This window comes from Numida meleagris, chromosome 2, assembly GCF_002078875.1.
Source record: "Numida meleagris isolate 19003 breed g44 Domestic line chromosome 2, NumMel1.0, whole genome shotgun sequence".
NCBI classification, from domain to species: Eukaryota; Metazoa; Chordata; class Aves; order Galliformes; family Numididae; genus Numida; species Numida meleagris.
In genome coordinates this window covers 102,839,412-102,856,234 of record NC_034410.1, presented here as the reverse complement: position 1 = coordinate 102,856,234, position 16,823 = coordinate 102,839,412, and the positions used below count along the sequence as shown (strand labels likewise).

At 39.0% G+C, this 16,823-nt stretch overlaps 1 protein-coding gene across 2 annotated transcripts in view; it reads right to left on the bottom strand.

Moving 5' to 3' along the window:
- Positions 1-16,823, bottom strand: part of TAF4B (TATA-box binding protein associated factor 4b) — a 60,433-nt gene that overhangs the window by 21,140 nt on the left and 22,470 nt on the right. The window contains exons 10-13 of one of the 2 annotated variants that reach the window (XM_021388376.1): positions 13,432-13,604; positions 10,603-10,733; positions 5,341-5,466; positions 4,342-4,398 (exon numbers count right to left, since the gene is read on the bottom strand). In XM_021388376.1, the coding sequence (XP_021244051.1) occupies positions 4,342-4,398; positions 5,341-5,466; positions 10,603-10,733; positions 13,432-13,604 (487 nt within the window). The remainder of the gene's footprint in view (positions 1-4,341; positions 4,399-5,340; positions 5,467-10,602; positions 10,734-13,431; positions 13,605-16,823) is intronic. The other variant, XM_021388377.1, reaches the window with a different exon arrangement.

Sequence of the window (16,823 nt, the reverse complement as noted above, 5' to 3'; positions counted from 1 at the left end):
CGAGAAGACACATCACACACTAATTTTCAGATGATGGCCATTTCTTACTTGTAGGACTACCCTGCAGGGCAAAAAAAAAAACCCAAAAAACTATGCCTGCTCAATAATCACGTTTTTTCAAATACTGCAGAAGCAGGTAAGAAACACTACAGGAAAATAAAGGCAATATAAATCAGGTAATTAAGCAGAAGCTCTCAGGAGATCACTGAAGGCCCATGAAAAGGCCATTTATGGCAATGAGATCTTATTTGCTTTTTTGGACTGGAAAGGAAAATGAAGAATTTTCTTTTCCCCTGCCACAAGAGTGGTTATTACAAAATTCCAACCATTAGATCCAGAAGACTAAATATAGAAAAAGCAGAAGAGTTGTGGGTAGGAGAGGAAACAATTCAACAGCTTGAAAATTGAGAGTTGGAGATGTCAGGGAGAAGAATCAAGTTAGAGTTATCTGAGAATGTGAGGGGAAAAAGGGAAAGAGTTAGGATGGACACATGAAATAGAAAAAAAAGTGAGACAATTTTGGAAAAAAGATAATACAGAACAACAGTATTTCAGCTGTTATATAATACCCAGGAATACACGGGAATCATGCTGACTTTGGTGTTTTCTGTGGGGTTTATTTTGTCTTTACAGAAAAGTAGTGTTTGATCTTTTCCTCCAAAACAGTTAATGATAAAGGCACAGAATTTTCTCAGTATCTCATCTGCTGCCATCTTTCAGCATCTGCATCAAAATCATAATAAAATGAGTTCTAGGAACACAGGACTAGAAAGACCGGTGCAGTCATTAGAATTCAAAGTAGCCAGAACAGCAAGGAAGGGAGCAGGCAAGCTTGCTGTTTATCATCAGGTAGGTACTCCACATGCTCTTCCCCATGTTCAAGCTGCAGCTGCTCCCCTTTTTCACTGCAGGGTGCATCAAGGTAAGAAAAGAGTTGAAGGCCACTATTACAGATTAAACAAAGATGCTATCAGTACGATACTTGTTCACCTGCTTAACCTGAACAAGCACACAAAAAATCTGAATGGCTTGCCCAGTCTCATCCTTAAACTTCCTATTGCTGTAGGAACAGACTCACTTTTCAAGATGACACGGAAGAACAAAAGATTACAGTTTGTATTTAAATTTACAGTACACTGACGCATACTGACATTTTTACAGGTTGTCTTTGATGTACTATGCATATAGCATGCTTGCTCACCTGATAGCATCCTACACTTAGTTAAATAATCTCCTCTCAGAGAAGAAAGGAGGCTAGAGATAAGCTATAAATACAGCAGCAAGAATTGCATCGATTGAATATTGTTTATAACTAGAAGTATAGTTGGAAGTAGAACATGAAGTAGCAGAAGGCACCTGAAAAAAATGAAGTTTAAAAGTACAAGCATCAGGGACAGTGCAAGGACTGCATCCTTCTCAGTTTGAAGTGGCAGCTAAAGGTGAACGAAGAGCAGGAGCAATTTATCCAGGCTTTGGAAATGCTGTTATACAAAGAGCTGGCCTATGAGGTGAGCAAGGACAAAATTCTTGAGAGGATAAAGGAGCAGCTTCAGGCAAGCCTAGCAGCTGTTTCAGAAAGAATGTGCACTTTCTGTAGCTATTAAAATTTGCTGAAACAGGTGAAAGGGGGAAGTCAAAGACTTAATTCATTGCAAGCTACATAGACTAAGAATATAGCAAAACAAATGACTTAGTATAGGGGAATTTTTAGGTAATAGGTCATGCGAAAAGGGACAAGAAGGTCACAGCAATTATGTATAGTCTTTTAGATAAAAGAATCCACTGCCAAGTCTCTGGATGCACTTCCAGCAATTTCAAGAAGCTGCCCCCAGCTACTGGATGACAGCACATCCTAGATTTAAAAGTATTCATTGTTACAATATACACCCTGCATTTTGGGAAACACTGCTTTAGAAAATACCCAGAATGTCCAGTGCCACTACCCCACACCCTCTCCCTCTTCCCAGCAGGTCACCATTAACATATGGAAGATAGCTTTGAGGAAGGAAGACCCATATTCATTCTTTAAGACCTACAAGGGGACAATTAGATTACCCTTTCTAGTGGATACTCAACCAGAATTGCCTGGAAGGGATTCGATTCCAGCTGACAGAGGAATTGCAATTCCCACCTTCGGTTTGCTAGGAGCAGGCTACACTCACAGCTTGACCAGTAAGAATGACAATGGTGAGCCTTCCCAGGCTTTCATCCCAGCATATCCCATACTAGTTTCAACTTCAGGATGTTTGTTAATTTCAGTTTTGCTCATATTCCAGACCTACTTGTGCTTGCATTTTTATACCATGCACCTCCAAACCATCAATGAAGTTTCAAGATTCATGTGGGCTCTTTACAACCTAACCTTGAAACAGACAAAAGAAAGCACTTTTCGCACAGGAGGTGGGTCTCCTGCACTGCTCATGAAATCTGGTGAAGTTCTGGCTGCCCCACACTCAAGAGAGCAGAGGGTAAGGCAATACCCACAAAAAGACCTTCATTGTCCAAAGTGGCATATCTGCCTACTTTTCTTCTGATGAAACAGTTGGAGCTCTCTATGAACAGTGGAGCACAGACAAAAATACAGGACAAGCACGATTCAGGCTATGTTAATCTAGCACAAGATAAGAAGCAGGAAAGGATATGAACAAGAGAACTTTATATGAACTCAAGCAGTCTTCTCCACTCTGTTGGCTACTTTTTTGTATACATACAAGAACCAAAATACACTCTTAAATTCCTTCTATTCTAAATATCTGAGTCATGGAATATTTTTCAAGACCTTGTGTGCTATTGTTCAGAGGAAAAGAGAAAAGTAGTTGCATAAACTTATTTCTGAAATGCAGGTTTGCAGTGGTTCAACAAAAAACCTCCAAAACAATCAGATGATGCTGAACTAAGGCCACCTACAAGACAAGACAAATCAGCATTTACCCACTGATTGCTGAACCTGGTGGCAATGAGGCAAACTGGAAAGGGCTTTAAGGCAACTTCTGTACTCACAGATTATTCTGTAGGCATGAAGAAAGAGTTGTAAAGAGGAAAAAGGAATTAAAAGATAGATGGTAAAGCAAGTTCTCTCTCCTCTCGTTTTACAAATTTCTTCTACTTTGGTGCAAATCCAGAGCATTGATTCTAATACTATTTTACTGGATTTCCATTTGTTTTGCCTCAGCTCCTACATTAATCCAAACAATAAGGGCCTTTAAAGCATTCATAAATAACCTGCTGCTGCTCCTGGCACCTAGGAGCCAAGTGCAGCTATGTTAAGCAACAACAAATTTCATAGTTCAAGAGGCACAGTTAAGGAAAAAGGTTGCTCAGAAAATCACACTCATTTAGCACAAAGATCCTTAAAAATTGCATGAAATCAGTCAAGTAACTATAGAAACCAATTTCTTCAGCTCTGTATCACACGTCTCACACCTCAATTGTCTTTATTATCATCTGCTGTCAGATCCTTAATCAGAAATGTGAACAGGCTTGATGATTTATTCAGCAGGGAAAAGAATCTGTAGGTCAAGTGAAAAATTTCACACACACATACACACACATCTTCAACCTTAGGTACTTTCATTTCATTCTGTTCCCAGTAGCTCTGGGGGCAACTCCAGTGAGATCCAATATTAAGGCTCAATTAAAATAAGCTCCAATTAGTGGAGCTTTTTTCTCTCAGGCTAGAAAAGTCAGGAAATGGATATTGGGAAATGTAAAAAGTCAGCTACTGAGAGGAGGCTGCAGACATAAATGAACTTATTTGTTGATTTCTACAGTTGCTATGCAGAGGCCTCTGGGAGTAAAAGCTTAACCAGTCTAAGCTATAAACTAAAACCCCTGCAGCTAAACATGAACTGTGTGAAACAAGGGCTCCATTCCAGAACAGAAAACTGCTGGGCCCAGAAAATTAAAAGCCAGAGGCGTTTTCCATTTAAAACTAAATCCCAGTACCGCCTCCCAGCCAAAGAATTATAAGCAGTATCAGATTTACAAAACGAACAATTACCCTGGAAAAATGTAGCCTATTGTACAGTCCCAGATGCTAAATCTCAAAGTTTCTTTTTTTTTCTAATCCCACATTATATTCCTACCAAGTGTACCGCTGTAGTTTACAAAGAGCCATTTCTAAACAAGACTAGAACTATGAAAATAAAATGTTAAAAAGAGAGCTCATAACTCATTGACCTCATTTAAAGCACTGCCCTTGCCTGTAGCAGTTCCTGTCCTTCCCCAAGGCCTCTGCAAATGGTATGCAACAGCAAAATAAACCCTGACCTAATTGCCAGGACAGGGCTGCCAACCTTCTCTCAGCACACAAAGGCAAGCATGGTAACTTGAAAGTCCTACCTCTTTCACTTTCTGCTTTAAACGCAGATGCTCTGGATCTTCTTTATTGGAACGGCTCTACCAAAGGAACAAGAAAAAGATTGAATAGGAATTACTAGCATCCAAACACCACAGCATACGTTAAATATTTAATAAATGACAATTTTCTCCTGTGATTGAAAGATTTTGCTCCAGGGGCGAATGCCTCAATCCAGACTGCCTCCCCTCCCCCTCCACACACATACACCCCCCTCATCTGGGCTGGCTGCCTCTGCTCTAGCCTGAAGCAAGATTAAACTGAAAATGATGCTAACGCTGTCAGTCAGGTCCAGTCTAGGCATGATGCTGTTCATGTCAGCAGCAGACACTTACAAAGGACAGGAAGTGCAGGAAAGAAAAGGAGTCATAATTCTGTACTTCTACAAGTACAACTCGATTCTTTCCAGTCTGGATTTCATTTCCACCCACGGGGATCCAGAATTCAGCTCGAAAACAAATCAACAAAACAGGAAAGGATCAAGTCTCATCTGATTGTGCAACATCTACTGATTTGCTGGGGTTCTTCTGTTTGTTTGTTTTTCTCTTCTGCTCTTGAGGGGAGGGAAGTGGGCAGGATACTTATACTGTTCTGACTCTCAGATGCAAGGGTACCAGCTCAAAGTTGAACAGTCTGATCTGACTTCTTTTCTACAGAAAAGAAACATACCTGGCAGGGCAGCAGATCTCAACAAACTCCATATGGAGAAGGACATGGCATTTTTTGAACCAGAAATTGAGCCACAAATGAAGTTTATGGCTATGAGAATACTAGTTTTATTTCATTTTGACCAGAAGGAATAATCAAAAGAAGAGCTCACCCCTACCACTCATCTGATGATGATGAATAAAAATCTATGATTTTTAGAAGAGTATAAAAGCCTAAAACCCATTTCTGTAAAGCCTGAGCTATCCTAAATATTAAAGATCTCTAGTTACAAGGACAATGCTACAGCCCTGAAAAGCAAGAAATGATGTTCTTACCTTGGCTGCTCGTAGTAACATTTCACGTTCCTCTTCATCCTTTCTTTGCTTTTCTAGGTGATCAAGCTTTTCAAGAAATTTTAGCTGTGCTCTGGTGTCACTAGATACAATGTATGTATCACTCCCCTGGAAAGAGAATTTTGTTAGACAGGGCTTTTTATACACCACTAGAGCGAATAAATGGAAACAGTCTGAAAAGAACGCTGTTTTCTCAAGCCGAGAAATGTACTTTGTTTTAGGGAGATTTCAGGTGGCAGGTAGCCATTTGCATATCTCCTCTCCACTAAAGCATGTTTCTTTGGATCTGTGACTAGCAAGAGGTTACAGAGCAATTGACAAAATCAACACCTCATTCTACTGTCCATTGTCTACAACAATATTAGAATTGTAGTCTTTATGAAAGGCTATTACAAATTTCATAACCAGTAAACAAACAAGATTGTCTTCTGGATGGATTATTAAGAGGAAAAAGAACAGAACAGAGAAGTAAGAGATCATCCTATCCTTTTTCCTTTAAAGACAATGGATGAAGAAACACATGAGATCCAAAATTTCGAAGTTTTTGCCATTTAACCCAGAATTTGAAATAAGCCTTGCCTGGTGGGGAACAGAACTAGTTATATGAATTCTGTGGGTGGGAAATGTGAAGTGATTATATATCATTTATTGTAGCTGCAGAAATACATACTTCAGCATCAGGGGATGCTTTCAAATCACAGAATAGTTTATGTTGAAAGGTGACCTGTATAAGTCATCAGGTCCAATGTCCAGCTCCAAGCTGGGCCAGTGAATACCCCTGGCTGGCTGTAACACTAAGTGGACGTGTATGCATTGGAAGAAGACTGCAGTTATTTTAGTCTGTATGTAAATATAAAAAGGCAGCAATCAGTAGTTTGTCTTTGTTATTTTCACTCTCTTTGGAAAGACTGAGTGACTTAGAGTTCTAGTTTGTCTAGAACGGAAAGACAACAAAAGGAAAAATCTAAAACATCAGTTGGCCATGAAAATCTAGTTTTTACTGCTACTGCTCTTCCACATAGGCTATTGAAATATATGCATCGGACAAAGGGCATCAGGAAAAACAAGATATTTATCTGAACCACTCTTTCTAGTGTACATCCTAGAGTCTTCTGTCTCTGTTATTTTGTGAACTTCTCTTTTCCTGACGACTTTATATTTAGGCTTTTACCAGCCAAACACACTATCCATTTTCAGCGACCCTTCTTTATACACCATCCAATCTCACATTTAAATGAAGCAACCCTGACATGCAATTATTATGGAACAAGCACAGGATGCTTTACAGCTATATTTTAAGGAAGGGTATATTTTACATATATAAATTATTAGTGAGTTAAATTTCCAAATATTTAGTTTTCAGACACAGTGTACTCAAGACTCTTCTTTCCCACACTCATATACTTTTAAAAGTTGGAAAGAAAGTAAAAGTCACATTGTGAGGCACTGTTGTCTTCCAAGCTTAATTCTCACAATTCAGACAAAGCATGAAATCAAACCCTCTTCTTGTATTCAGTTTGGTCTTTTCAATGAGCCACCACATTGTCACGTATCACCAATTGTGGCTCAGACCACACCATGTGTTGCAACTAAGGAGACTTTGTCCTTCACAAGAAGAGTCTGTGGTTCTGCAAAACAGTCTGACAAGCCTTTCTCTCCCCTCTTGTTACTGCTCTCAACTTTTTACTGCTCCCCACAAAACACACACTTCATGAGTCAGCCTCAGCACAAGTACAATTTGTTTTGGAGCAGCAGTTCATAACCCACCACCATGCTGCAATCCTTTTAACGGGACAAAGAAGAAAGCCGTATTACCAGAAGATTATTTTTCAAAGTTTAGAAATGCTCCATTCTGGAATGTCAAAAGTCAGGGTTAGATAATTACATTTTTAAAGTCAAATCAAAGACTTGATGCCAATCAGTAATGCAAGCCACCCAGCAAGAAGCACCCCAATGCAGTATCATAAACCAGTATGGGACAAGAACTGGGAGAATTTTTTTTTAAAAAAAAAAAAACACAATTTTCACTCATTAACAGATGTTTAAGATGTCTGAGATCTCTTAAGAATCTGCAGTTATATTTTGTCCTTCCTACTCAACTAACTTGTTCTCTGTGATCTGATAGCACTGTAATAGCTGAGAGAGAAAATGCTATATTGTGTACCTCTGCGTAACTTGCAGCCACTATTGTTATGAGGAAGCAAGCCGGATTAGTTTTTGTTCGTAAAGGGATGAATTTCCTCACATAAGGCCAGACAGTCCCCAGCTACAATAGCGTAACCTCTGCAAAAACTGAAGTTACACACAAGTTGTAATTAAGGAAAGAATCTGAGAATTTAAGTTAGTGACAAGTAATGCAAGTAATACAGAGCATGTCTAAAGTATGTGAGAACATCCAGCTACAAATTAAAAAGAAAGCTGTACATCTTGTCCACAATTTGCAATCTCCTTTCTAGATTATCATGTACTTCTAAATGATTCTGAAATCTAAGGTATTTGCAGTTTAGCACCAGGAATGTATTGTATGTCAAGATGCACAGAAAAAAAAAAAAAAACACGTATGTGGAAGCTACTCAGTCCTCCAGGAGTGAAGCTGGAAGAATCCCTCACAGAACAGTTCTTCTTCAAAAGCTGAACAATTTAAATCATGTTGAAAAGCTTTGCTGAGGACAGAGTATGGACGCAAGAGGTTACAGAGGATCAGCTACTATGTGGGAACCTATTGAGCTTTGGCTTTTTATAATCAACTCTTGAACCAAGTTAGGAGCAGAAGAGTCTCTTAACTCTCAGGAGTTACTTCTGCTCTCTGCAGTTCGATGGTTTAGAGGGGGGCAGAGAGCAAGGGAAAGAAGAGGAGAAAGGGGATGCTGCCATTTTTCACATTTAGGAGCATTTACAGCAGAGTTTACCCCTTTAACCAATGAAGCTGCAACATCATATTGCTGCAATGATAGCATGGTCTAAGCTGCCGTACTTCATTGATACCGCACACTAGGAAAATGTTGTCATTTAGCCATGTTTACAACAGCACACAACTCTCAAAGCCAGGAGTTCATAGCTCCAAATACAGGAAACATAGAACTGTTGTGTCATACTACGCTAAACCCAATTCACAACAAAAACATTTTTCATCACTACATAGTTTAGCTGTCACTGTTAATTCTGGTCTTGGCTATCATATGATGTCACAGGTACACTCATACCTCAGCAGCTCTCCAGATTATAGGAGAGTAGCAACTGAGGAATGGAACCAGTTAGCTGATTGTCTTTATCGTCTTGCTAGGCCTTTCTCAAGGCATTGCAATGAGAGCCACGGAACAGACATCAGCTTACAGCAGTTTAAAAGGCTATTCTCTGATTCGGATAGAGAGATCACCATTACAGTTCAATACTAATTAAATTAGTAACTTCCAATTACATTTGAGTGTGTGGCTTTTTCTTTTCTTTTAAAGCAAAAATGGCAAAAGTGAGAAAGTCTACACAGTAGTAAGCTGTGATACAAAGCCTTTCACCTGTCAAATCTCTTTGAAGGGCTGGCTAGCCATCAGATGAAAGCTGCTAGGCACGAGCTTAACATAATAGGAAAGGTCTCTTCAGTATTAACCAACGAATTACTAACTTTCATAACAACTTCTACTCTAGTATAGTTACCTTGATTTCACCACATCTGTCATGATACTCTCTTTTTCTAATTAAGATATGCCAATAAAAAGCCTTTTGAGGCAACTATCCAACCCTCATGTAAAGTGTCTGGATGATTTTCTGAAATGCATGGAATCCACATCACAGTCTATAGCCTAGCGGGACAAAAGATAGCAGTGGCTAGCTGGGGGAGATAGAATACAGGCTTACATAAATACATAGCAGTGCTCTAAGACCCTGTAGTGTTCTGCTCTTGAACGTAGGTTTCTAAAAGCCTTGCAGCATACCTTGCAATATTGTTCATGTGAGAATAATCACAAATGCAATCTTCTAGGGCATTCACCTGTAGTTTAATACCATCTTCCCATTGAGAAAGGGCACCTGTGCCTCTAAGATTATTATGACCAGTACAGCTTTTTCTTTTTTTTTTTTTTTTTTTTTTTTTTTGAGAAGAAAAGAAGTTAATTGCAGCCTTACGATCTTATCTTTGCTTCTGACAATTCAATCAGACCAAAACCTACCAGTTTTCCCATTCTTTTCATTGAGGAAAGTGAGCGTCTCCAAGCCCACTGTCCAAAAACACCCTCTTGCCACCTTTGGTGTTTTCAAGGCTCTTAGTCCTACTAGAGTCCCTCAGGACTTCAGCTTCCACCTCACTTCAGCTCACAAGATCTACTGGATCACCCACTTTTGTGACAACACAGAACAAAGTCTTCTCATAAAAATTGTACACGCCTTCTGCATTGAATTTTTTAAAAACTCTTCTGGTAAGGAATGGCATGCTCCAGCTGCTCTGGACACCACTATAAATACTTGGAAGTTTCCAAATAGTTCCTGCTCTTTAACACTGCTTCTCCTCTATTTAGAAGCCTATAAAAAGCATTCTATTCAAAAAATAACTCCTACCCCATCAGTTGATTGCTCTTGCTATACTGAAATAAAGTGCCTGTTTGATACTAAAAAAATAAGGATTCATACCTTTGTTTGGAAAGAAAAACCTCAAAGTGCTAGTTCAGTCACTAGTAAGTTATTGCTTCCTATTTGTTCCACACAAACACCACAAAAACCGGCTCAGTGATATCCGACCTCCTTTATACTCAGTGAAGCTAATACCACAGGGAGGAGTTTTTAAGTAGCATTGGAGGGACAAAAATTCCCGAGACTAACATCAAAGGGTCCCTACTTTCACATGAAACACTGAAAATAAAATGCTAAATTCAGTTTCTCAAGGCCTTTTGCCGAGACAGTACTGTGGTTCCACCAAAAGTAAATGCAAAAAGCAAATGCAAGCCTCTAAATCAATCCAACGACCAATAGCTTTATGTTTACCATGTAAAAGGGAGATTTTTACATGACAGCCACCATTTCTGTGGAACACTAGAAATGCATTTACATTGGGTTTTAAGAGTGTTTATCTAACAAGTTGAACGGAAAGTGTAAGGAACAGTTAGAGGCTATAAACAGTTAAAACAAAATTAGCCTTTGGTAGACATTGAAAAATCACATATTGCATATGATGTAACTATGCTTGCAAGAAGCTTAGCTTCAAGGCTGTGAAGCAGGAAAACTTTGGCACAAAACTTGCTTAATGATTTCCTTTACCTTATGGGTTGATACTCTGTGCTGAGCAATTACAGTTAGTTTTTCAAGGAGCCCTCGTAATCTCTCCTGTGTAGCATGGGAGATCAAGTTCACAACATCAGAGTTAAGTTCCATAATGTCATGCCTTTTACCTGTAGAAGCAGAGAAAATCCATTACGTGTTTTAGTAGTAGCTGATAATTGAAATAATTAGCACAGCAGGTATTCTGTTCCCCCTGGAAGTCATACCCATTATGAATAAAGGTTTGGAGATTATGATTTTCCTGGTAAAGTCACAACTTCAAAGATCTTAGACACTACATTAATAAAACTTAGCCTGGAGCTTCAGAAAATATAGACATTGTTTCACTTAGCCTCTAGAATCACTCTCCTTGCAAGGTCATTTATAGGACAAAGTTAATAAGAACACAAATCAAGCTTCATGTTCGGGGATGGGGAGATATGGTAGCTGTAGAAATTAGTGCCATATTCTGTTAATTTCAGTAATTAAAAAAATAGAGAATTACATTTTGCCCTGCTTGACACCGTGCTTGTTAACAACTCATCACATTTATTCAATGAATAGGGAAAGTTTTTGCAGCGCTCTCCAAGCGTATGAGACCCAGGCTTCATCTCACCTATCTTGACCAACCAGTTCATAGCAGACTGACCCAACTATTCCAAGGTAGAAGCTTTGAAAACAAAGATCTAATCCATCTGGGGTCATCATGTCTTCAATCCACTTTCTCTGGCTGCCACCCACTCTCTCTGCTCACCGAGAAGTACTGCTGTTCCTCTGCATTTCAATCAGCTGCTTTTGAGGCTGCCTGTACCTCGTGCTCAGGGTGAGGTGTCACCTCCACACCTCCCTGCGTTTGCAGGATGTGATGGAGCAGCATGCCTGTGGTTGACACAGTGCGGCTCCATCAGGACCCCTGGAAAGCACTGCCTTGTGGATGAGGCTGACGGTAGTTTCACACACTTTCTGCACAGTACCTACCAGAAGCTCTTTTTCTTGCCCCTCATAACAATTACAGTAGCTGTAAGACTTTATGATGCAACACACAGTATGCATTCAAAATCCATTTTGGTATTTATTGTCAAGTGGAGCGTTAAGAATGGATAAAAAGTACACTGTAAAAAACGAATCACCTATTTCATCTGCCTTGATTATACATTTTCAGTTAGAGTAGCAATCTCACTGGACATGGAGAATATACAGTGTTTTCCCAGACTGTGATCAAAACATTCTCCCCGTTTGAATTCAGATGGTAAATATTAGACTGTACTTCAGTTGAGTGCAAAGCTCATTTTGCTCAAGCATCTTTTAATGCTTCCTCCATAATTTACCACTAGACAATCATGAAACATCAGTTCAAGAACAGAATTAAATTCCCCCAAACCTCAAAACCACCCTCCATACACTCTTCCTGAACAGAAGAGGGCTCTCAGTTAAGGAACAGAAGCATTTATTTTCTAAGCTGTTGTACTCCCTGACAGTATTCTTTTCCTCACTATCAAAACATTTTTCATTAATAATAATTCATGTCAAAAATGTGGAACAGCTATCATAAGTCTTGAAAAAGTCATGATTGTGTTTTCCATCTTTAAATAAGTTGACTGAATACCACAAAACAGTTGTTGTACAAGTACTTTTTTTTTTTTTAGAGCTCTATTTTTCCTTATATCTCCTTCATGAATAACTAGCTAACCTTCTACTAAACTATGAGAAAAGCTTCTATGCTCCAGTTCCAACATATATTTTCCCCTTTCAATTAGTAACACAGCACTGCCTTCACTGAACCATACCCTATATAGCTCAAATGGCACATCTGGCTAAATAGTGTGGAGTATATGCAGGTAGCATATAGAATTATGCAAGACACATGCTTTTCACAGGCTAGTTGCATTGCCTGGACTGGGAACAAGTAGCACGTAGAAACAGGAAGACTGTGATCATGTAACAAGACCACTCCAACAGAATTATGGCAGCACATATGAACTGGAGGCTTTATAGATGCTGAACTGCAAAATCTGCTGTTGCAGAACGGCAAGCTACCAAGCAGAGAACAGGAGCAAGGCACTGAAAAATATCCAGCTTGCTGTAAACAGCAATATGGTGCTATACAAATACACCCAGTCCCTGCTTTGACACAATGTATCTTGCCAAGGAATAGTTGTGCTGAAACTAATAGTTAAAGTGATACATACTAAAAAAACCCAAAAATTTCTATTACATTTTAGACATTTGACATACATTCCACAGTATTATTCACTCACACAGACAGATAACTAACATCTCATTTTGCATAAAATCAATGAAAGAGTTTTCCATAGAGGGAGTCATAAACACAGGCCTGCCCTGTGCATATTGGCGGCATGAAATTTCTTCCTAACCACAGGGGCAGGATCTGCAACCTTGGTCAACAGAATATATACAACCCAACAGGCTAAGGAATGCAAACGTTTTTAGAGAAGTCAATTTAATGTATCCAGTAGGAGTTGCAGGAATAGAAAAGCATTCTTCAGCGTTTGAAATTAACATCTGTATGTTTTTTTTTTTTTAATGTGCTCCATTAGATGTAAGAGGAGTATAGTAGCAGCTAACATCTTACATGTAAAAGTGGCACCAGTTTCTCTTTTCCCCTATCGCGCTTCAATCTACTTCTACATTAAAAAAAAACCTGAAGTATTATTTCTTTACTGGAAGGGGTCAGTATAGTTCAGTAGAAACACATGAATGAAGTGACGGATCTTAGAGTTCCAACTCCTTCAAAGATGAGAGCCAGATTAATGAAAGAGTCAAGGACACACTACATCTACACATATTAGTTATATGTTTTGTTCTCACCGATGTTCAAAATCTTCTTCTGAAGTGCTTCTGAAAACAGAAAAGGTTCATCTGCACAAGAGCGGATCACAGTACCAACGAGCTCTGAATTTGTTGCCAGAATGCACGCGCTCTCTTCATTAATGTTGACTCCAGCCATAGAAGTCACATCATTTATGTCATCTTCATCTCTGCTAAAGAGAAATACAGCATTTTATGCTTCTTTCAGAATGGATACAAAGAAAAGGCCTCTTCTATCAACAAATATGTTCACCTATCTTGGAGGCTAGCTCTATACTCTAAGTTTTTGGTGTGGGAGTGCATAGGTAAAGAAGCCTCCTAACAAGCCTTCACAATTCAAGTGTCTCAAACATTAGTTTGACTAACGACTCAGTTGCTAGGTATCCAAATTCTTTAGAAGAAACTCAAATTTTGAACAATCTGGAAAACAAAGGGCTGAGATAAACCAGGGTTCAAAATTCCCATGAGCCTCCCCACCTCCACCACTGATCTTAGAGCAGTGCCATTTATTAGCAATGCTATTCAGAAGTCAAGGTTCCTCTTGGAGTTATGAAGTTAAAGTCACAAGTTAATTGAAATTTGTTATAAAAATACAATTCACTGGATAGTAACAAGTGTAGAATAAAACTGAATACTGATTCGTTAAACTATAAGCAAGACAATTTTCTAACAGAGATGCCTGTCCTACAAACTGAAGATCACAGGAAAAGTATATTAGCACAAAACTGATTTCTATTTTTTTTTTCCAGAGCTCCCTTCTTGCCTGCATACTACACCCAGACCTTGCTCTCTGAATCAGTCCTACTATATGGTACATGTGCATGTGGTGTGGAGGATGCTATGCTTCTGAAGAACAGTGGCAGAGCTCTAGTTCTCAGCATTCCGTCATAAGCTGGATTCTGTTGTAGTAGCTCAAAACAAAAAACCCAACTGTAGCATGCTTTGGGCTAACAAAGCTAGGGCTCCCTACCATCATGGCAAAGCTCACATTAAGCAAAAAGTTTATGTGTTTCAGCTTTAAGACTGATCTTTTAAGCTAAAATACTTAATAAATCTCACCTGTGAAATTTTTGGATAAGTTATGCAATAAAACAAGTTCTTTTCAGAACGCTTTAGATAATAAAGTCTTTTTGCTTTGTACAGTGACAAAGGCTGTAATGTCAGCTTCAAGGGTTCAGGACCAAACCAGAATAGAAGCATGCAGTATTAATTCAGATAAGCTGTTGGAAACACTCAATTTGAACGTCTTTTGATCTGGGAAAAAGGAGTCTTTGCAAAGGTGTTTGCTGATGAAGTTCACCTTCAGAAAGTACTGTATGGCCTAAATAACTCTTGAACCAGGAGAAGATCAGAAACTTCATATTCCTAGATGAAATGGGATCTCTTGGAGGCTGTTTTCAGATTAGCTATAGGTAGAAGCTGAATTTACTGGAAAATGGGTTGAATTTGAGTGATGCTCAAAAGATACAAGGAAGTGCTGTTGTTTATTTTTCCTTAAACTATAGATTTTTCTTTTTCGGGCTTTAATAGGGTTCTGTGGTGCAAGACTGCTCCCACAGTATTCTGAAGAGGAGCCTAGCTAGGAAAGGAATCCAGGTTTCTCCTACCCTTCCTGCCTTTCACTTATGTACTCTCATGCCAGACAGCTTCTATATAATTTGTTTAGGGAAAAAGAGACCAACAGATTCTCAAATCAGTTTCATTCATTAAGTCTTAACTAGACATGCTTCCTGACTAGGCTTGTGCCTCAAATCCATCACACTATGAAAAGGATCCCCGTTTATGGAATCTAAGTTAAGATGCTTGTAGCACAGGTAAACCATCATACCATTTCGGCTTTCAGTCTGGCTACACACTCCAAATACTTAAGAAAGCAACAAGTAAACTTCCGGACTATACATCTAGCCACAATTCTATGTTTCAGCTCACATTATCAAGTTATTATTTTCTTCTGTCTTTCCAATCGCAGTCCCTCTTATGAGTGCACACACATGAGAACACATGCACAAGTAGCCATCTCTACCTGTACTGGTTTTGAAGACCAATTCTAACTTCTTCACTGCCAGACAGAAGACTGCACTAAGTCACTAGCTTTGATGAAAGATTATTTTGTGTTTAGAAAAACACCGCTGCACTTTTTTTTTTTTTTACTTAACCCAAAGAATGCACCACAAAATTTCTCCAGAGATAGTGCTCACTTGCAAATAGCATAATTTACAGAATCCAAGTGAAGTCTGCACTCTTTACTATTCTTTATTCCTTGTTATTTTAACAAACCTCATTCATTGTAAGCATGGTATCATGTATTTAGAGTAAACTATTAAAATCGTTCCATTAAAGTGATAAATGAAAAATATTCTAGAACATACATAGAGTTGTATGGTTAAATGCTGACTTGCTTTCATCTTCAGCAAACCCTCCACAAAGTCCCTCATCGTTACCACAGCTATTACTGCTTTTCTGCATTTGATCGTATCACATCCAGAAATCAACAAGAAACACACTCCTAGCTGTTACAGATCTCCAGTAATTAAAGTTGTCAGGACAAACAGTAAAACAGAATGCACTGTTCTCAATGTTACCCTGGATGGAGTCATATTTGACATTCAAATTGAATACTCAACTGGAAAAAGATGCTCAAGCAATGCAGATGTACCTCCTGTTTACAAATTTGGCTGTAGTGGCTGAAAAGCGAGTCTCTGACACCCTCTGGTGTTTGAACAATGAAATTGTTTTCTCTACAATCCATCTTCTGTTAACTCATTTTTTTTTAATAGTAAAAGTGAAAACTACAGAAGTATACTTCACCCGAACTTCTGTGCACTACCACAGACAGCTACAAGGGACAGAACAACTTCAGCAGAGCAAGAATCACCAGTGCTCCTGATCACCATGGGGCAGGAGGAGCTGCCGAGATTTTTCCAATCTTCTGTCTTGCTCCTGATAGACTAGCAGTTTTGAATTCTGGAACCTCCCAATCTAAATGCTCAAATCAGCTGTATCTATTTTTTGAAAATAACAAATACAACAGATGCGAGAAATACACAGGTACTTTAAGAAGTGAATATCCACCTTATTTTTTTCCCCAGGGTGTTTTGGTATATATATACTTTGTTGTTTAACAAAGCAAAGTACAAGGTTTTGCCTTGTAACTTGGGTTGAGGTGATCCCAGATGTGTACGCAAACTGGGAGAAAATTTCCTTGAGAGTACCCTGCTGAGAAGGACTTGGGGGTTCTGGCTGATTAAAATGAGTCAGCAGTGTGCAGCCTGAAAGGTCAATGGTATCCTGGTTTCCATCAGAAGAGAGGTGGCCAGAAGGGCAAGGGAGGTGATTGCTCCCCTCTATTCTGCCCTCATGGGGCCCCAGTTGGAGTACTGTGTCCAAGTCTG